Here is a 21,088-nt window from a genome sequence, read left to right as displayed (position 1 = left end):
ACCATGACCCATCAATTGGCTCTATTGCAGTGGTGTATGTTCATGAGAAAACACTGAGTCTGTGCTTTGTCCAACTCCTACTAAGTGACAGGACATAGTACCTGTCTCTCTGCTCTGTGGGATGCTGGAGAGCATACCTGTGGCCTCCTAGGGACCACAGTACCAAAGAGGGAAGCAGTCTGAAGAAGGATCTTGAATAAGCTGAGCAAGGGAAGAATGTGGCTAGTTTGACAGCAAAGGTCCCTCCCTACCCTCTAGAGAAGGTGCTTGGAAATCCAGCCTTTGGTTACTCTAGCTTTATTCTCACCCTGTTCCATGTTCCTACATGTCTGCCTTGACTTACAAGTAGTGAATCTCTGTTGTTTCCAAGCCACCCAGTCTGCAAAGTCTGATTCAGTAACAGAAAGGCCTAGCACACACAGAGAGACACCTAGCACTTACACTATGTATACCTGTACACTGAGCTGAACAAGGAAGCCAAATGGTACCTGATGTAATTCTTAAAAGTGTTTGAGCAGAATGTGGTGGTGCATACCTTTAATCCCAGCAAAGGCAAGTGGAATCCCTGTGAGTTCCAAGCCAGTGTGGTCTACATAGTTCCAGAACAGCCAGGGCTATGTAGAGAGACCCTGCCTTAAACAAACAAACAAACAAACAAACAACAACAAAAAACTACCACCAACAAAAACAAAAATAATAACAAACAAAAAAAACTGTTTGACTTTAGGACTCTAGGAAGATTCCTTGGCCCTCGACCCCAATCATAGTTGAACTCAGTGGGCAGATGTGCCTAAAGAACCTGAAAAAAGCCAGCACCTTCATAAGGGGCATGTTTTTTACAAGTTAAATTTGGTTTCTTCCATAGCTTTCATCACAAGAGACAAATACACAATTTACAAAAGTGTTTTTATTTTAAATCAAAGTACCAAGCAGATACTTGCTTAACAACATACAAAGTAGAACTCAAACTTGCCCTTCCCTGCATGCCTCCTGGGCAGGCATAGAAAGGAACTTGCACCCTCTGCAAACCAAATCCTTCCTATTTCCTCAAAAAACCAAACTGAAAGCAGCTACAAGCACCCACGTTTGCATGTGGAGGGGGAGACCTTCCTTCCTGGATCCTGGATGGCCCAATGGGCGGGGAACGCAGCAACAGAGGAGTCAGTAGGAACCACAAGAGGCAGGTGCAAACTGGCAATGATCACTTCCTCCCCCAGAACTGTAAGCTCCATGCCGATGGGACTACTGGCCCTTCTCTGTCCTGCAGAACCCTCCCTGGCCTGCCAGGAACAGTCTTGGAGGGTGGGCTATGGACAGCCTCTGGGGGGACACTGGGAATGGGCTGTGTGAACTAATTCTGAAGCTGATTGGAGGGTTATTTTTGTATGGCTCTAAAACGAATTTCACCTTCCAGTCCTCCATGTGTCAAAGGGCAAGGGCTGAAGAGGTTTCAACCTTGCTCTTACAAAGAAAGGAAACTGGCCCACATCCCAAAAAGGTGGCACCTGGGACTTGTGCCGAGGAAAGGCTCTTGGTTCCCAGGGTAGGAAGGTTTTATTTGTGACACTAATCTAGTCTGAGTTTGTAGAGCAGGGACTTCTGGACAGTACCCATCCTACCGATCCTCCCAATACCCCTAGAATCACATAGCTGCATTTAACAGGACTTGTAACTCGAGGGAAAAAAGTTTTTAAAAAGGGATATATACATAAACTGATAAACATCTGCCAAAACCAGCCGATTCGTGACCACAGTGAACAATGATGTAACAGAAGGAAAACAAGAGCTAGAACCTCAGTAGCTTGACATGGGGTGAGAGCAGGGGCAGGCAAGGCCCGTCACAGCAAAGGATCTGGGCACTCAAGAGGGATGGATGGATGGAAAAAAGTTAACCAGTTCCCTTCAAAGCAGAGAAATGGGACAGTGGTCCCTCCCTGCTGTTGGGCCTTTGAAAGGAAAGCCTTCAGAGGACAGAACAGGAGGTTCAAGAGGCACCTTAGGACTATCCCAGGACATACCTTGCCAAGAGGCCAAAACTCTGTTCCCTGAATTGTTTGGCTCCAAGGACTCTGGCCTAGAGGATAGCCCTTTGCATGGAACCAACCAGACCTGCAGAAACTGCCTGCAGACAGCCTTCCATGGAACATTCTGGATCCTATCTCCCAGCTGATTGACCCTCCAATTCTAAACAGCCTTCTCACACACCCAGGGGCTCTCAGGATAAAGACACTGACCAGATATTGACCAGAGAGGTCCTGCTCTACCTCCAGGGAATTTAGGGGTGCTACTATAGGGGGCTATAAGTGCAGGCTGCACATAGGGAGTTATCTGAACTACCCCAAGTCTCAGGCATACCTCCATACAGATCCTCCAGAGCTTTGTCTCAGGGAAATACACTACCTAAGACCTCTAGCAGCTGGCTAGGTGTGTGGACAGGTGCTCTGGGTCCCTCCCAGAACTGACTTGGGAGCCTAGGCACTCAGCATTGTTTTGGTTGAAAACACTATAAATTTACTTTTTCCTAGAAGCCTACTTAGCAATTTACTTAAAAACACAGCCCATGTGCAAAGGGGTCTAGAACATACCAGGTCCATGAGACCCCTTCACCACCTGAGTGCCTGTGGGGTAGGGAAGGGGTCCTGACTCGGGTCTGCACTAAGCCCCAGAGCATGTTCCCACAGTGAGGGAACATGGACACTGGCCATACTGAACCTACAGAGAACTGTGGGAAGAGACCAAATCCATAGGATCTATGGCTTCCACACTCGGGCATGCTGCCCAAGACCTGTGTCAATAATGACCCAGCAGGCTCAGCCCCATTGGGGTGCAAGCACTAGGACCTGTGATCAGCTGGGCTCTGGAACTGGCTCTGCAACTGAACCAGAAGCACCCAGGCCTCCTCCTGGTCACTGACCCCCTGGTTCCTGCTCAAGGCCCAATGTGTAAACAGGATTAATAAGCAACAGATGGAAAACAGTATTTCCCACGAAAAAAAGGGAGGAAGTTTAGAAGTTGAAGACTGATTTTCCAGGTTGCTGGCATCATTCCGCCCCCTTTTCTTCTCTTGATTCATCCGGCAATCCTCTCTTTGGTTCAGCCCATCAGACCTGCCTGTGCTGAGCCAGCCCTGTGGCCTGTGTCTGTAGTGGCCTCTGCCTGCAGTGGCCTGAGGAGAGGCAGCCAGCCCAACTTGGAAGGATCTTACCCTCCATGACAGCTACTTCTGCTCATGGTCATCCGCTACAGCAGCCACCTCAATAGTGGCTGTGTGTTCCTCAGGTCCAGTAGCAGCTGTTGTGGGCACTGTCATGATGGTGCTGCCTGCAGGTGAGGCCTGAGCCACATTCTGCAGGGTGGGTCCCAGGCCAGGCAGAGTGAGCAGCTGCAGTGGGCTGACCACCTTGAGTACTGTGCTGCCATCCTGCATGGCAGCTGTGCTCAGAACTGTGAGGCTGGATGTGTCCGGATGGATCTCTACAGTGCTGGGGAAGGTAGAGCCAGAGGAGGCCAGGACTGTGTAGCCCCCAAGCAGTGGGGAGGCCGGTGAACTGGCTGGGGCAGCTTGAGGAGAACCCTTACCCAGGACAGTGGAGGGCAGTGTAGATACCACTTTACTAAGTGGCATACTGGTCAGCTGGGACACAGGCATTCCTGGACCAAGAGCAATCTGTGCAGACTGTGTAAGCACCTGGGAAGCCATAGCAGCTGGTCCGGATGTAGCTCGTGCAAGACGGGGCCGCTTCATAGGGGATGGCAGGGAGACTGGCGTCAACGTCATGAGCACATTGCTGAGGTGCTGGGACTTGTGCTTCAGCTCCTTGGCACGGCGACGGTGCTCATCGCACTGCTGTTCCAGGGCTGCAGGGGACACACAGCATCACCACAGAGAACAGATGGAGGTCCCACAGGGACAATGCAGACATGTACAATCAGTGAGCAGATCAAAAACCAACAGCAACCTGGAGGACTAGAGGGCTGCTTGCCAAAGGAAAGGTTGGCAGTAGTGAGTCCTTAATGGCCCTCAGGATGACCCAAGACCACAGTTCCAAAGTGGAAGTTCTAGAAGCCAGACCTTCCCTCAGCATCAAAGTGTTCTATTCAGTTCCATATGAAAGCTGCTGTTAGGCCAAAGCATCCAAAGCCTATTTACACACTTACACACATGCAGGGCACACATTTAAGTAAAAACACCAGGGAAAACTTATTACTAATATACGAACAACACAGGACAATCTAGCTCTGGCTGGAGTAGGTGGTTTTTTCAATTCTCCTGTCTTATTCCTCTAAATTAAATAACTTGGTTCATCACAGAAAGGTCAGTAAAGAGTGACCTATGCTTTCTGTACTGGCAAGGTCTGGCCACAGTCACTGGAGTTTTACTGACTTTTCCATGTTCGATGTCTGTGTCTTCTGACTTCTTGGTCTTCAAAAGAAGAGCTCACCTATATGGATGGCTATGTCTCTGCAGTGTCTGGACACATGACTAGAAAGGTGAGCCTATAGGCTCCCCACACCCCATACTGCTGCTGGGCATACCTGCCAGGTCCCGGGCATACTGTTCCCGAGAGCGGTCCATCTGGCACTTATGGCTGGCCAGCACCTTCTTCACCAGATCCAGCATTCCAAAGTTTTGCACGATGTTGTTGAGGAGGACAGCATCTTAAAGAGACAATGCCAACACTTAGTAAAAATCTGGGATCTGCCCAGAGTTCCTGAACTCCAGTGCTAGACTGGTTCCTGGGGGACCAGCCAGTGGGAGGAGCCAGCTCCACAGAAGTTTAGAATGAATACCAAAAGACTCTCCCACTGACAGCCCCCCTCAGCACAACAGGATCCTGTGTTCAGGTTCAGCTTCCATCCCAGCTACATGGCAAGACCTGGGGGTAGCAGGAGGGAGAATAAGGCCCCTTACCTCGGAGCTGCAAGGGTGGGTCCTGTACTCGCTGCTGCAGGCCTTTCATGGTTTCCTCCAGCTCCTGTTGGAATTCCTGTATGACTTCATCAAGTAGGCCTGCATCCTTCAGTCCCCGCCAAAATGCAAACGTATCATCTATGATGGAAAAAGAAGAGTCAGGTAGGTAGGAGACAACTGATGTATGGAGTAACTGCCAACAGGAAGTAGTAAAGGATATCACCTCAGGAGGCCAGCACATGAAGCACTGAGTTCCATATTACAGCCCGTAAGTCTAGTGGGTCAGTGATAGGATACTGAGCCCAGCTAGGATCAGATAATGGGTAGACAGTTCCTCCCATAGGCCCACCTGCATAACTGAGAAGCTGAGAGAATATACCTCCAATGGCTGTGGTCCAGTCACCAGGGTCCTCACAGGTCTCTATGGTGATGGTAGCAGGTGAGCCATTCACTGCAGGTAAGGCAGAGGTGTGGGTGAGTACTGCTCTGTATTACAGACCCCAGAACTTTGTCCTGATGGCCCTTCCAAGGCTACATCTGAATCTTTCTTTCCCACCCATTTGCACAGAACTGAAGCACTGAAAGTGCTTCTCTACTTCATAGTGAGTTTATTTTTAATCACAGATATCTTTAAACACATAAAGAAGGAATAGAAAAACAGCCTCTGAGCCATCATCCAACTTCAGTAGCTCCCAACAGTTTACTCCTCTGGTTCCATGTGCAAGCCCCAGTGACTAAGCCTTGGGAAACTGGCAGGGAAACTCTCTGCCTGCCTGGTTTTCCTCTCCCTGCCCTTATGGGTCACCTTTATCTCTGGTCTAAATTTTACTGATGCCACAGTAGTCCTAGAACTCATCATATTTCCAATTTTTTAATATTATAAAAGATAGATCATCCATTCTAGTATATCCCCAAGTTCATTTCTGGCACTTACAAACCCAACTGTCCACATAGTTTGCACTTAGAAGTTCTGGAGTTTCTGACCATGGCTTCATACACACTCCTACCTTAGAAGCAAACATATATTTAAGAATATATGGAATTGTTGAGGAGGACAATGCCAAAACTTAGTAAAACTCTGAGTCCCTCCCAAAGTTCCTGAACTCCAGTGCTGGGCCGGCTCCTGAGGGACCAGCCAATGGGAGGAGCCAGCTCCACAGAAGTTTAGAATGTATACCAGACTCTTCCACTGACAGCTCCTTTCAGCACAGTAGGGTCATCAATGTTGTAATGTTCCTGTATGCCTGAACAGGAACACCTCTCCCTGGCTATACAATATTCAAGCCAGTCAAAGACTCATACAAATTCTAAGCTAAAAAAAAAAAAAAAAAAAAAAAAAACCACCAGAAGAGCTAAATCTTAACCCCAGGTCTGCCTTTCCCAGGATCACGGCCTTGATTAGAAGGCTCAGAGAGCCTACTTGCTCTGTCGGGAGATGGCACTCACGGTTCCTATTTGTCCTGGCCTGTCACCTAAAAATCAATGCCCCCCCCCTTTTTTTCCCTTCAGGAACTGCTATGTATTGGCTATTTATTATAAAAGTTATTCTTAGAGCACTGACTGCTCTTCCAGAGGTCCTGAGTTCAATTCCCAGCAACCACATGGTGGCTCACAACCATCTGTAATGAGATCTGGTGCCCTCTTCTGGCCTGCAGGCAGGATACTGTATACAAAAATAAATGAATCTTTAAAAAATTTTTTTAAAAAAGTTATTCTATACATTTTTCTTGCATGAGACCTACAAAATAATCCCATGAAACTGGCATTCTAGCTGGCTACCATCTCACTAAGGCTTGCAGGAATAAGCTAATAGGTGTTCTTCCTGTTACGATGGGGCTACACACTGACAAACATCATCAGTTGGAAACACTACAAACCCCATAGTTGAGCCAACTCTAAGTGTACTTAAAACACCTCACTAGCGGGGGGCGGGGAGGAGACAAAGAGGGAGGCAGGGAAAAATGTAGAGCTCAATAAATATCAATTAAAAAAAAAAAACCACCTCACTAGCCTCTATTGGGCTGTGACAGACTTTCATAAGGCAGCCAAGACAGTCACCAAGACCTGGACCACTCACTCCCCACACTGCCTTTCATTCTGATGTGTCCCCAGAAGAGCGCTGTCCTGACCTAAGCAACGGGCATTCTCAGATCATGGTAAATGAGCAAAGAGCCGACAAAGGTAAGTCCCTATGACCCTGGTGTCCCTGGGTTTCTCAAGAGGAGAATGCAGTACTGTCAGAAGAGCTGAATCCTAACCAATCTTGACCAATCAGTTTGCAAAGAAGCATATTGAAAAGAATAGGGCAGAACTCATAGGGCTTCATTCTCTTCTCCCATCCCCAGATGAGGCTCTTCAATTGGCCTGGTTAAACAGCAAGGACAAACATCCTTGATCACGTGGAAGTACGTGCCAGCTTAGCACTGTAGAATGACAGTTTAGGGACAGTGAGTGACAACAACAGAAAGACAACACAACCCAGTTTCACCAGGTAACACATAAGGAGCTCAGGACCCAACTTCATTCTCACCTCAGTTTACAAAATACCTCACTCAGAACTGAACAGAATTTTAGAAAACTGCCAGGCATTGGTGGCACACACCTTTATCAACCCAGCACTCGGGAGGCAGACACAGGAGGATCTCTGAGTTCAAGGCCAGCCTAGTCTACAAAGCTAGTTCCAGGACAGTGGAGGCTACACAAAGAAACCCTGTCTTGAAAAACCAAATAAATGAATGAATAAATAAATAAAAACAAAGAAAAGAGTCAATCTTTCTACAGCTCTGAAAGATGGATATCAATTGAGAAGAATATCTTAAGTTATCACCCAAAATCCAAATAGCAGGAAAGACCAGTAAAAGGTCTGAAAAGTCACAGCACCAAAGAAAATGTATCTCCACTTCAGGCCTTGACTGACCGAGAACAGACATAGGGACACAGGTCAGTCTTAACCATTTTTTATACTCTCTATATATGTGAATTACTATCTTAAAATAAAAATGACTAAAGATGCTTTAAGATTTCCCATTAGCAGCCAAGCAGTGGTGGTATACCCCTTTATTAGTCCCAGTACTCTTATGAGTTTTGGGCCAGCCCGATTATAGAGCGAGTTCCAGAACAGCCAAGGCTGCACAGAAAAACCCTGTTTTGAAAAACAAGCAAACAATTCCCTATTAGCAAATCCAACAAGTCCCCAGGAATCCAACAAGTGCTTTCAGGAAGGATACAAGAAGGGGCTGACCCAGCACTGAGGGCCTCTGTGGAAGGAGTGTTCTTGGAGAACAGACAAGATAGATGGCACCCAGAGAGGGCTGGTCACCACAGCTGCAATGACCTGCAAGACTGGCAGTCTGTACCTACCATCAGCTGCAGCTGGTGTGAGTGGGATGTACTCTGTGGATGTCGGGCTGCTCAGGGACACACGGGCCCCCGAAAGGTCAATCTTAGTGCTGCGACAGGTATTAGAGCAGACCTTGTCATGCTGGTAGAAGTCGAGCTCCCCAGAGTCCATGATCTTCCTGTGGAGAAGCCAGAGCAGTCCAGGTGAGAGCTAACTGAAAATACCTCATCTACTATTGTGATTTGACTGTCCAACCGCAGGGCGTAGGTTCCAGCAGAGGTGCCGAGTGGGGCTAGGCTCCTCTGCAGTAGGAGATGGGCTGCAGTTTTCACTATGCACAAAGCTCAAATACAAATACAGTACAGGTGGCACAGCCACCCCAGGCCACCTACACAACATTCTGTCCACAGGAAGGAGATGACAGCACTGGCTAGCAAGTATCTATACTTTGACTGTGGACCTATGGGGCAGACCCACAGCTAACAAAGGTGGTGAATGATAAGTCACAGTGACTGAGCCCTGTGGCAGAGTTAAGAATCATTTCCAGGGGAAGCCTTGCCTTTTGGAAGGACAGGAAAGGAGTTCCTCAAACCTTAAAACAATTTCTAAGGCTATAGTCACTTATTCTCACTCACCAGGATCCTCCCTTCTAGGCACCACCTCTGACCTCTTTGAGGTCTTGGATCAAAACTCCATCAGTTTCAGCCAGCCCATCAGGACCCATAAACATAAAGCCAGAGGCTCTAGCTTCACTTGGTGGCCTTAAGCAATCCCAACACACCTCTCTCAGCCTCTAGTCCCATCAGGCAGAGAAAACAGAGTGTTTCTCAGAGATATATGGCTGAGAGCTATGGCAAAGCATTCAGAGCTGAGTGCTCTGACACAAAGAGTGCACCTTAGGTAGTGCTCGGGAACTGAGGGAGCCTGCCAGTCTCCAAATATACAGAAACGAGTATGGCTCTTAGGTCATCAAGTATGTGAGCCTGGCATATCCTAAGTACCTGTGCACTTCACAAGGAACTGTCATAAAAAGTAATAAAAAAGACAGAAGGGTGCCATAAAGCACTGTTTAAAAAAATTAAACCTAAATATCTATGTACAAACACTAGATTATATCCTTAATTTTTAATAGCAATACATTCAAAATACACATCTACACCACCACCAACACACCACCATGTAAAAAATTAGTGGAAATTAAAATAAAACTTAACCAAAATAATTCATCTTCAAAGATCCAAAACCAAGTGAAAAAGTAACGGCTGTGAACTCTCCCCATCATCTCAAGCTGGTCAGAGGCCCACCTGAGCATGATGCCATTCATCCGGATGGCTCTCTTCCAATCCTTCAAGGTAGATTTCCCTGCCAGGTGCACAAACTCCTTTGGGCTGATCACATGCTCATCGTACTAGAAAGAAACACAGAAGTACAGGACCTTCTCAGCCTGACACAGGTCTGGTGAAACTATAGCACAGCCCATTCTCCCTTCCTCCTCCAGCCTGCATCAGGAGTTCACAGGAAGGAATAGCATGGCTCGACCAGGCACAGGCCTCAGTACAGAACACTTTGATACAGCATGCCATGAGAATATGTCCCAGTGGCCAGTGGCCAGGGTGAAGGCCAGCTCTCTGCCTGATATTTAGCATGCTGCAGTCACCAGAAAAGTGTACTGTGTGCCGGAGAACGCTTGTGGTGTACTCTCCCACCAGGAACAGCAAGTCCCTTATAGATCATTCCTTAAGTGATATGCACCTGTTATCACATCAGTAAATATGATATTAATCAAGATATAAGCATACAGTCTGTCTATGTGAATGGCCCCTTGCCTGGATGGACCCACTAAGAAGATACAGAAATGTAAGATGCAGGGTCCTGTCTTGCAGGGTGCTCATATATATCCACCTCAAAGTCAGGAGAAATTGCCCTCTTGACTCAACAGTGTTCTGGGGCTTGCTAGGGCAAAAAGCTTGAAAAGATAAAACATACTATTCTTAAGCAAGCAACGGCTGGAACCAAAGGATGAAAATAAAGCAGGACTCCAGAAACCAGTTCTCCTCAGAATCCTGTTTCTCAAGCTTAGACGACCTCTGCAGGTAGCATCACAACGGTCGTGATCAATCAAAACTGCAATGGCCATCTGTATGGGAGTGAGGTGCCTAATTCCCTGAGAACCACTGCAGCTTTTGTAATTCGAAGCAGCAGCAAAGGACTCATTGTTGATCAGGGCAGAACTGTAAGACTACTGTAGCACCCAGCATCCATCCCTTTATTCTGCAATTACCTCTCCTCATCTGACCTTACCTTCCTGGCCTGATCCTGCTCAAAACTGACACTTGGTTCCAGAAACCTACTCTATTTGCTACACCTTTCCTTTCCTATCCTCATATGGGGCGATGGCTATCTCTATTTCTTCTCTGCATGCTTATGCTGGGCCCTGAGCATATCATGGCTTGGCTATCAAAGCCCCCCAATCACTGAGCACCACTGAGGATTTTCCTTATTTATTTATTTATTTATTTATTTATTGAGCTAGAATATTACTATGTGGACATGGCTGGCCTGGTAATTACTATGTAGTCTAGGTTGGTCTCAAACTCACAGCCATTCTGGCTACCCAACATTCCATTTCCATCAGTGCTTCCAGTTGACCATGTGCAATCTGCCCTCATGTCTCTTAATTTCCACTCCTTGTACCCTGTTTCTGCCTGGGATTTTGTTTCCTCTGAATGAGACATATTCAAACCACCCTTTGCAGAAGATATTCTGATGACAATTTAGTTTTGTCCAAAAATGTATATTTAATCCTTGTTTTCAGGAATAACTTTACAGTCATTTTCTCTTATCATAGAGAAGAGTCTCACACTATATAACCTCTGGCTTCTACCACACTGTCTTTAGGATTCTCCTGAGCGATCTTCCTCTGCTCTCTAGCCATTTTTATTTGGGGGACTTTTGTTTGTTTATTTGCTGGAGATACAGTCTTACTGTGCAGTCCTGACTGGCCAGGAAGTCTTTATGTAGACCAGGTTGACCTTGAACTCAGAATTCTGCCTCCTGAGTGTGTGCTAAGATTAAATATATGCATCATCATGCCTGGCCCTTGTTGTTTTGTATTGGAGACTGAAACCAGGGCCTCTCACATGCTAGGCAAGTATTCTACCACTGAGCTACATCTCCAACTTAGTAGTCATTTAACCTGTAATTCTGTTGCTTCACTATGATACTATTTATGGGACATTTATTTTTTTATTTTGATATAATTTCAATTTTACAGATTAATTGCAAGGGTATTCCAGGAAACGCACTACACTTTATTGAGAATCACAGCTATTTCACTTGACCCTATTGCACTGCTGCCATCCACACAGACATGTATATGCATGTCTTCTGGACTGGTGAGACCCTTGACCTCCTGCTCCCCTTTTTATGAGACAGGATTTCTCATTGCTGTCCTGAGCTTACTTTGCCGACCAGGCTGGCCTCAAATTCACAGAGCTCTGTTTGCCTCTGTCTCCCAAGTGATGGGACTAAAGGTGTTCCCTACTTCCCCACAGGACATAGACACCGACTGTCTAGGAACGAGGTATTCTGATACAATCATGACCCAGTTCCCCAGATCAGGAAATCATTACATTATTAGCGTTCACATGCACCAACTGTCCCAGTTACAGCCTTTCTCCCTGCTTTGTCTTGATCTAAGAATGCCCACAAGGTTCATCAGAGCCCTTCACAAAACCACTTCCCAACCTGCCTTTATCTTTCTTTACCTTTGCATTTTTGAAGCATACAGGTCAGGCTTTTATTTGTTTTGTTTTTAATTTTACATGTATGGCTGTTTTACCTGTATGTATGAATGTGTGCCACGTGTATGCCTGGTGCCCTAAGAAAGTTTGAAGAAGGCACAGGATCCCTGAAACTGGAATTATGATAGTTATGAGATGCCATGTGGATGCTAGAAACCGAACTCAGATATCTTAACTACTAAGTCACCTTTCCAACCTTGTTATTTTTGTTTTGTTTTGTCTGGTGGGGAAGTTCAAGACAGGGTTTCTCTATGTAACAGCCCTGGCTGTCCTGGAACTTGTTTTGTAGACCATACTGGCCTTGAACTCACAGAGATTCGCCTGCCTCTGCTCTGGAACGCTAGGATTAAAGAAGTGTGCCACCACTGCCCAGCTGATTTAGTTTTGTTTTTAAAGCACCCACTCACTTTTATTGCTTATGGCAAAGCTGTCCCTCCACACGTCTGCACTGCCTTCTGACTCATGGCATTTATTTCAAGTAAATATACCAAAAGGTGAAGAAAAGTAATGGGGAAGAGAACACCAAATCCTTCACAAAGCAAACTTAAAAGCAACAATTTGGCCAAATGCTTCAGAGAATTTCCACAGTGGAAAAGGAGGTGGTCTTTAATTATATTTTCCTTTCAGGGTTGACGGTTCCCAACACAGGGCCTGAAGGATTTTGACACGTGTCTATTGCCTGATCCTTTTTTAGGAAAAAAAAATAATTTATTTTACATTCCAGCATCAGCTTCACCTCTCTCCTCCCTCCTCTCCTCCCAGTCTCTCCCCTCCATCCCCTCTCTGTTCCTACCCCCAATCTACTCTCCCTCCATTTTTGTTTAGGAAAGGGCAGGTCTCCCGTAAATATCAAGAAAACGTGGCGTGTCAAGCTGCAGTAAGACTAAACACTTTCCCACTGCTTTGGTTATTTTAAAGTCATGGTTTCACTGTGTAGCTCTGGCTGGCCAAGAACTTGCTATGCAGGCCAGTCTGACCTTGAACTCACAGAGATTCACCTGTTTCTGTCTCTGTGTGCTAGGATTAAAGCCATGCACCATAATGCCTGGCCCTGGAGATTAGGTATTTTATTATAGTTCAGTCTCCTAATTCGTGTTTGAAGTTTTTCTCAGGAGTAAAGTTAGACTATGAGTTTTGGGCAGGAATGCCTAGGGTTTCCTGCCCATGGGTTCTATCAGTTCAGTGGTTGCCTACCCCAGGAATTCTAATCCACCTTGACAGTTGCTTATCCCAAAGTCAAAGATATAGACAATGGCCCCTAAACAGGTAAGAATCTCAAAGCTTCTTTGCAGGGGCTAGAGAGATGGCTCAGTGGTTAAGAGCACTGGCTGCCCTTCCAGAGGTCCTGAGTTCAATTCTCAGCACCCACATGGTGGCTCACAATCATCTGTAATGACATCTGGTGCCCTCTTCTGGCCCACAGGGATACATGCAGGCAGAATACTGTATACATAATAAATAAATAAATCTTTAAAAAAAAACAAATTGTAAACCATTTAGAGGTTTTGTCTTTGAATCTCTCTTTACTGTATATCTCTTTTAAAAAAAAAAAACTTCTTCATGGCAGCTACATCACTCTGTGTCAGTGTGTAATCTAGGAGGGATGTTCTGACTGCTCCTCACTCCACTCCACAGCTAGCTTACACCCACTGAAGATTCCTAGCCCACCACTCCTTCCATAATCATTGGTAGGACAGTCTCAAGAAAACTGCATTTCTCTCTGTGCACACACCTAATAGAAGCAAGTATAGTTGGTATAAGAAAAACTACATGAAATCCATTATAATAAACTTTATTTCCCAGGCATTAAGCCATTGCTGAGGACTCATAGGCCCCTCAAGCCCCATTCTTCCTCTAATAGTCTGTCCTGTCTCTTTAAGAGACAAGCTCCGCCCACTCCCCCAAGGCAGGTAGAACACTCTTCTTCTCTTCCCCACTTTCTCTCAGTGTCTCTCTCTGCTCTTCCCCCATCTCTCCTTTTCCCCTTTTCCCTTACCCCTCCATAACCCACTAAATAAATACCCACTTCCTCTGCATGGCGAGCCTACCGTCTTAGTATCTCACCCACCACGCAGCTCCCTGCCTGGGACTGGCTGCCTTCGTGGCCCACCATGGTCTCATAGCCTGCTGCCCACTGCTGCCACTCAGGAACCTGTAGCGTTTTACTTAAACCATAACACTTCCTAATACTCTATCCGAATTTCTGCTGTCTTTTCTTGCAGTACCTTCCACAAACAATTCTACAGAGGAAAAGAAATTGAAATTGTGTTGCATGTGTACTATCCATATCCTATACTCTTTTGAACTCACTGCTGGTACAAGTAATAGCTTCCTATTAGCTATAGGAATATAGTTATATTCCTATATGTAGGAATATAGTTATATAGTTATAACTATATAACTGAGTTATATCTGTAGGAAAATTTACAGAAAAAATGGAAGAGGACCCTTACTACTATCCAAGGGATCATTGATGAATAGAATCAAAACAAACAAGAAATTTTTTTTGGAATATGTGTGTGTTTCTACATGTGTATGGAGATCACATGTGGTCTGAATGATAATACCTACCATAGGCTCATATATTAGAATACTAGAATGTTATATTAATACTAATATAACAGTTGGTGGGACTGTTTGGTAAGAATTAGGAGATTTGGCCTATTGGAGAAGGTTTGTCACTGGGGGTGAGGTTTAATGTTTCAGAAGTTTACACCATTCCACTTAGCTTTCTCTCTCTCTTCCTCACACTTGATGTAGGATTCCCCTCTGTATGCTGTGAATATCACTGATTAATAAAGAAGTTGTTTATGGCAGAACAGAGGTAGGCGGGGAAAACTAAACTGAATGCTGGGGAAAAGGCGGAGTCAGTGAGATGCCATGTTGCCGCTGAAGAGGACAGAATAGTCGGAACCTCACTGGTAGGTCACAAACATCATGGTAAATATAAATTAATAGAAATGGGCTAATTTAAGAGATAAGAGTGAGCTAGGAATATGCATAAGCTAATAGGCCAAGCAGTGATTATTTTGTGGTCTGAGCTGCCAGGAACGAACAAGCAGCCTCCTACAACACATACCTGTAGTTCAGGATGTAGGTAAGCTCTCAGCTACTGCTCCAGTGCCAGGCCCTCTCACCTGCTGCCGTGCTCCCCACCATTATGACCGTGGACTTTCACCCTCCAGAACCATGAGCCCCAGTAAATTCTTTACTTTATAAGTTGTTTTGGTCATGGTGTCTCTTCATAGCAACAACCAAAAAAAAAAAAAAAGGAACTAAGACATTTACCAAACCCAGACCTCACCAATTTGGAAGACTAGCTAGCCTGAAAGTCCCACTGCCTCTGTCTTGGGAAGACAGTATACACCATGATGTTTTTGCTGTTTGAGACAGGAGTTCTCTATGTAGTCCTGGACATCTTAAAACTCACTTTGTAGATGAAGCTGGCCTTGAACTCACAGGGATCTGCCTGCCTTTGCCTGCTGAGTGCTAGGATTAAAGGCATGTGTCACCACTGCCCAGTTAAAAGGGCTTTTTGGGAGGGGGATTTTTAAATTATAATTTAATTACAGCATTTTTTCATTCCCTTTCCTCTCTCTAAATTTTCCCACATAACCTTCCTTGCTCTCCTTCAAATTCATGGCCTCTTTCTCCACTAATTTTTTGTTTGTGTATATATGTGTGTGTGTATATATAGAATTTCTAAATTTCTAAATATAACCTGTTCAGTCCAAATAATGTTACTGGTACGTATGTTTTCAAGGCTGACTATTTGGCACTGGATAGCCAATTGGTGTGATCTTCCCTGGAGAAGACCACCTCTTCCACTCCCAGGTCTCCTCAGTTGCCTACAGTTCTTTGTAGGGTTGAGGCTTCGAGGATTTTCTCCATCCAGTTTGGCATGCTCATTGATGTCATCCCTGTTCAGCTAATATTTGAACAGTCACGGTGAGACTCTATGGGCGTAGCTTCTGATATTACTAGGAGACACAATTTCATAGAAAACTCACTGAGGACGCTAGAGATTTTAATAAGTAAGACCCTCTTGCATGCATAGCAAGCTCTTTACTAACTGAGCCACTTCTTCACACAGATGATGTTTTATTTGTTTGGTTTTTAAGACATACTGGAAATTGAAATCTAAGGTCTTTTGGTTGCTAGACAAAACGTGTGTGTGTGTGTGTGTGTGTGTGTGTGTGTGTATGAGAGGGGGGAAGGGAAGAAGAGAGGGACGGAGAGAGGGAGGGAGGGAGGGAACATGTTTACATGCATATGCACTGAGTTATATTTCCATATTTCCAGCCCTATGGTAAAGGAATTTAAAAAGAAATTTGCCTGGAATAACACTAGAGTTGAACATCCAGAAAACAAATGAAATAACTCAGTTACAACACAAGAACATTTGACAGTTCTTTGGTAGAGACTAAACTTGCTAAAGAAGATCAGCTGAAGGCTCAGAGGTTTTAGAACAGTGATTCTCAACCTGTGGTCAAAACTCCTTTGGAAGTCAACTAACCCTTTCACAGGGGTTGCATTATCCTGCATATCAGATATTTATATTATGATTTATAACAGTAGCAAAATTATAGTAGCAATGAAATAAAATGCTATAAAGTAGCAATGAAAACAATTTTATGGTTGGGGTCACCACAACATGAAGAACTATAGTAAAGGGTTGCAGCATTAAGAAGGTTGAGAATCACTGCCTTAGATGCTTGTAGTTCATGAAAGCTTAAATAAAGATTTCCTTATAAGGCATAGAATTTCCCTTCTGTCCCCTTGACACAAATTTAAAAGCATCATAGCTTATATCATAATCACATGGAGTCTGCTTTTTAACTTAGTATAACATATTTATGCAATAACTGAAAGAGAAGGGGAACTTTATCTTATTCATGTATTGGTACTGATTTCTGTCGTCACGCAAGGATTAAACTCAAAGCCTTGTGCATGTTAAACAGGTGACAGCCACTGAGCTCCAACCTGTTGTTATCTAACATCAGATGACTCCAGGGACCCTTTCTGTTCATCTGGGAATCCTTCAGGTCCTTCAAAGGATGCGTTACAGTCTCCGCCTCCTCACGAAGCTGCCAGCCTCCTTCCTTGCAGACAGACATGTCATATTTTCCTCCTGCTTCCACCTGTCACTTTCTTACATCTATGAGCTGAGTTTGGGTAGTTTTTGGTTCTATCCTCCAGTTCACTAATCATGTCTTCAGCTATGTCTAATCTCTGAAACCAATCATCCAAATATATAGTTTTAATTCTATTCATTTCTAGCTAATTAATTTTTGTCAAATTTGCTCAGGCTTTACACATGTTCAGGCTTATCTTTTATTACTTGAGATAAACTTAAAACAATTATTTGGTGTTAGGAGATGGCTCAGTTGGTGAAGTGCTTCCCACACAAACATAAAGGATCTGTTTGGATTCCCAGCATCAACATAAAAAGCCAGGTACAGAGCATACCTCAGTCTGTCAAACAAGGCTATTTGAAACTCAGAGGCCATTGCTTCCACCAAATACCTAGCAGAAATAAGTGCACTTAATATAAATAAGAAAAATTACATGAAATAAACTACAATAAACTTCTCCTTCAAATTAGGTATGTCTTCTCATCAACCTGTCTCTTTTGCTTCACCTCAGCAGAAATTAAATTACTGCTGACTGGAGTAATTGCTGGAGGCTTTTCCTCATTGTACTCACTGGTCCCAGAGCTTATCTGCTGTGCCTCTTGTCTCCCAGACCCATGAGACTCAGTCTCCAGAGGAGTGTCCTGCATAGGCCGCTGCCACCCCCAACCCCCAAGCAGGAGGAAGTGCAGGTAAAGGTGTGCGCCTCACCTGACCCTCACCTGAACACATTTCACATTGATGCCAGGGCACACAAACTTCCTCCAAATGAGGTTAGCTCTGCTGTCTCCGCAAGTGATGGGGTACACAATTTCAGCCTCTAAGTTTTCCCCCTCTTCAGCCATCTTCACTTCTCACAGACACATGGACAAGAAAAAGCAGAAATAGAAGGTCAGTTACAAACTTTCCAAAGCACTTCCTGCAAATGTGGAAAGTAGCTGTCAACCTGAAATCAAAACTGACATCCAAGAAGGCCTGAAACAGAGCCCAGAAGCAGGGGTACCCACCAATCCCATGGAGAATTTCAGATGAATCCATAAAAAAGACTTAACTATTTATCAGCAACTATTAACCACAAAATTAATATGAGGTCATTAAACAATGACCTGTTGAGGAGCCATGTTAGAAGACAAAATTAAAGCATAGTTGAAACACTGCTAGGGAAGCAAGACTTAGGTATCCCACTCAGGCCCCATAAGTAATAAAAGAACACCTACAATAATTTACTGGTAGACAAAGGAAACAGGGAGAAGGCAGTGGCAAGACAACAAAATACCAAAGAGGAGAAAGCTACAAGATTTGAGGTTGACTCTTCTTTCTTTTTTCTACCAGTGGCTGGTAGTAGTTCTCATTTAAGATACAATGTGCCCCTCCCTCTTAAGAAGACCTGTGACCTGGTCTCTTATATGTTGGGAAACAGCCAGACAAGGGCATAGCTAGAGCCCTGGCTGTTACTTCAGTGGTGGAACAGTGGGGTCCTCGCAAAAAACAGAAGGCAGGCTTCCCACCTAATACGGTTTCCCAGCCAATAGCGTTTCCTACCTAACACTGCTTCCTTGAGCTGTGAAGAGGCTGTGAAGGCTGCAGCAGCTGCAGCAGCTGCATTTTCTGTTTCCATGTTATCTTCTGTCAAGTCACCCCTGGTAGACAGAGAAAAAGAACATCAGAATGACCAAGTACACCGTCTGCAGTGCCTGCACACCTAGAATGTAGAAAGATGAGTCTCATTGCTGACAAAACAATTATAATTTTCTATCTATATTTAGAAATTGTGGTGGCTATGCAGTCAGAGAAGAAAGTCTAAGTGCCTATGTCCCCCTCAGGAGAAAATGTAGCCTGCATTCTCTGTTCCATGTTTGCCTTCCACCGGTGCCCACACAAGTGTCCATGGATCAGCAAAACCAATGGGAGGAACTTACAGGAGCAACAATGTTCATAGGGGAACTCAAAACCATTATTTCTTTAATTAATAATGTTTTTTATTTCCAATATTATAATTTCATACTGTTACACAAAGTTGCTAAAAATATACATTTTGGGGGCCTGAAAGCATACTAAGCAAATGTTCTACTGAGCCATATACTCAGAAAATACAAAAGTTTTGAAAGAGAAAACAAATTTATCTTTGTTAACCCATATCTCAAACCAAAATAAATTATGAGCAAACTAAAAGGAAAGACAAAAGGTGAAACTCTATAATATGGAATTTTTTTTAAAAAGAAGAAGATTAATAGTAGTAATTATAAAATGGCCAAGGTTTTATTCTTATATACAAAATCCAGAATCACAGAGAAGGATACTGTTGGATTAAAAATAAAAATACTTGTGGATGGGATGCATCTCAGCTGGTAGACTGTCTATCTAGCATGTAAGAAGACCCCAATTTGATTTCCTAGTACCACATAAAATGGGCATGGTGGTACATGCCTGTATTACCAGAAGGCAGAATAATCAGAAGTTCAAGGTTATACTTAGAAATACAGTAAGCTTGAGGTCATCCTGGGCTATAAGAGATCCTACTTTGGGGGCAGAGAGATGGCTCAGTGGTTAAGGGCACTGTCTGCTCTTCCAGAGAACCTGAGTTCAATTCCCAGCACCCATAAGGCAGTTCACAACCTTCTGTAACTCTAGTTCTAGAGGACCTACTGACACCGTCACATAGACATACATTCAGACAAAACAACAATGCCCATTAAATAAATAAATAAATAAATAAATAAATAAGAAACCTCCAGAAAGTGGGGGAGGGGAGAGATCCTATTTCAAAATAAACAAACACAAATAGAAGCCTGGGCCAATGAGAGGCTCAGCACTTATCGCCAAACCTGACAACCTCAGATCAATCCTCAGAACTTCATCCTCTGACATCCATATGTGGAAGTTCTCTGACTTCATATGTGTAAATACGCACACACACACACACACACACACACACACACACACACACACATACACATACACTTATCATTTCAATACTCAAGAGCAGAAACAGGGGGATTACTACCAGTTCCAGACAAGCTTGGTCTACATAGCCAAGACCCTACCTCAAACTTCCTCCAAAATTTAAAATATAAGTAAATAAATAAAATTAGGAGCTAGAGAGATGGCTCAATGGTTAAGAGAACTAGCTTCTTGTACAGAGGACCTTGATTCATCCCAGCACCCACATGGTGGCTCACAACTACCTGTTACTCCAGTTCCAGGGCCCCAGTGCCCTCTCTGACCTTTATGAGTACCAAAGGCATGGCACACTTGAATACATGCAGGTGAACACATATACACCCACAATAAAAAGGTAAAACTCTGTCTCTGTTTTGTTTTGTTCTGAGACAGGGTCTCACTATGTAGCCTTGGCTGGCCTTGTACTCACAGGGGCCCTACCTTCCTCTGTCTCCCAAGTGCTGGGATTAAAGGCATATGTCACTATATTCTGTCCCAAAATAAATAAATAAAATTAAAATCTTGGTTAGACCATGCAGCCAGTAAAGGCATTTGTTATACAAGCTTGATGCCCAAGATCAATCCCGAGAACCCAGGTCAAAGTAGAAGGGAGAACCAACTACTCAAAGTTTCTCTCTGAGTTCCACACACAAACACCACGGCACACATAATAAATTAAAAATAAGACAACAACAAAAAGACCCCTTTAGCATGGGGCAAAAACCAGCATGAGCTCTTTTATAAAAGAGAGAACACATGAATAGATGGAGGACAGTCCAAGGTCCAAGAACTAGAGGAGCCATGAGAAACCTGTGAAGAGACTGCTTCCAATTCCTAAGAATCGTAAATGAGGATATGGTGAGAACTGACATGTCCAGTAGTAGAGTGCTCACCTAGTGTTATCAAGGGCCTGAGTTCAATCTCCAGCACTGGGAGCAAAAAAGGATGAGTGAGAAACCAC

General features: G+C 44.3%; 1 protein-coding gene across 3 annotated transcripts in view; it reads right to left on the bottom strand.

Moving 5' to 3' along the window:
- Positions 1-889: 889 nt before the first annotated feature.
- Positions 890-21,088, bottom strand: part of Gmeb2 (glucocorticoid modulatory element binding protein 2) — a 36,879-nt gene continuing 16,680 nt past the window's right edge. For 2 of the 3 annotated variants that reach the window (XM_085696856.2, XM_048441372.3), the window contains exons 3-10: positions 18,730-18,827; positions 17,910-18,037; positions 9,557-9,660; positions 8,273-8,430; positions 5,292-5,363; positions 4,913-5,050; positions 4,537-4,659; positions 890-3,858 (exon numbers count right to left, since the gene is read on the bottom strand). In XM_085696856.2, the coding sequence (XP_085552982.1) occupies positions 3,218-3,858; positions 4,537-4,659; positions 4,913-5,050; positions 5,292-5,363; positions 8,273-8,430; positions 9,557-9,660; positions 17,910-18,037; positions 18,730-18,827 (1,462 nt within the window). In that variant the 3' untranslated portion in view covers positions 890-3,217. Of the gene's footprint in view, positions 3,859-4,536; positions 4,660-4,912; positions 5,051-5,291; positions 5,364-8,272; positions 8,431-9,556; positions 9,661-17,898; positions 18,038-18,729; positions 18,828-21,088 lie in introns of those variants that run through there. The other variant, XM_085696857.2, reaches the window with a different exon arrangement.

Source organism: Myodes glareolus, chromosome 10 (assembly GCF_982192425.1).
Source record: "Myodes glareolus chromosome 10, mMyoGla1.1, whole genome shotgun sequence".
Lineage (NCBI taxonomy): Eukaryota > Metazoa > Chordata > Mammalia > Rodentia > Cricetidae > Myodes > Myodes glareolus.
This window is presented reverse-complemented; position numbering and strand designations above follow the sequence as displayed.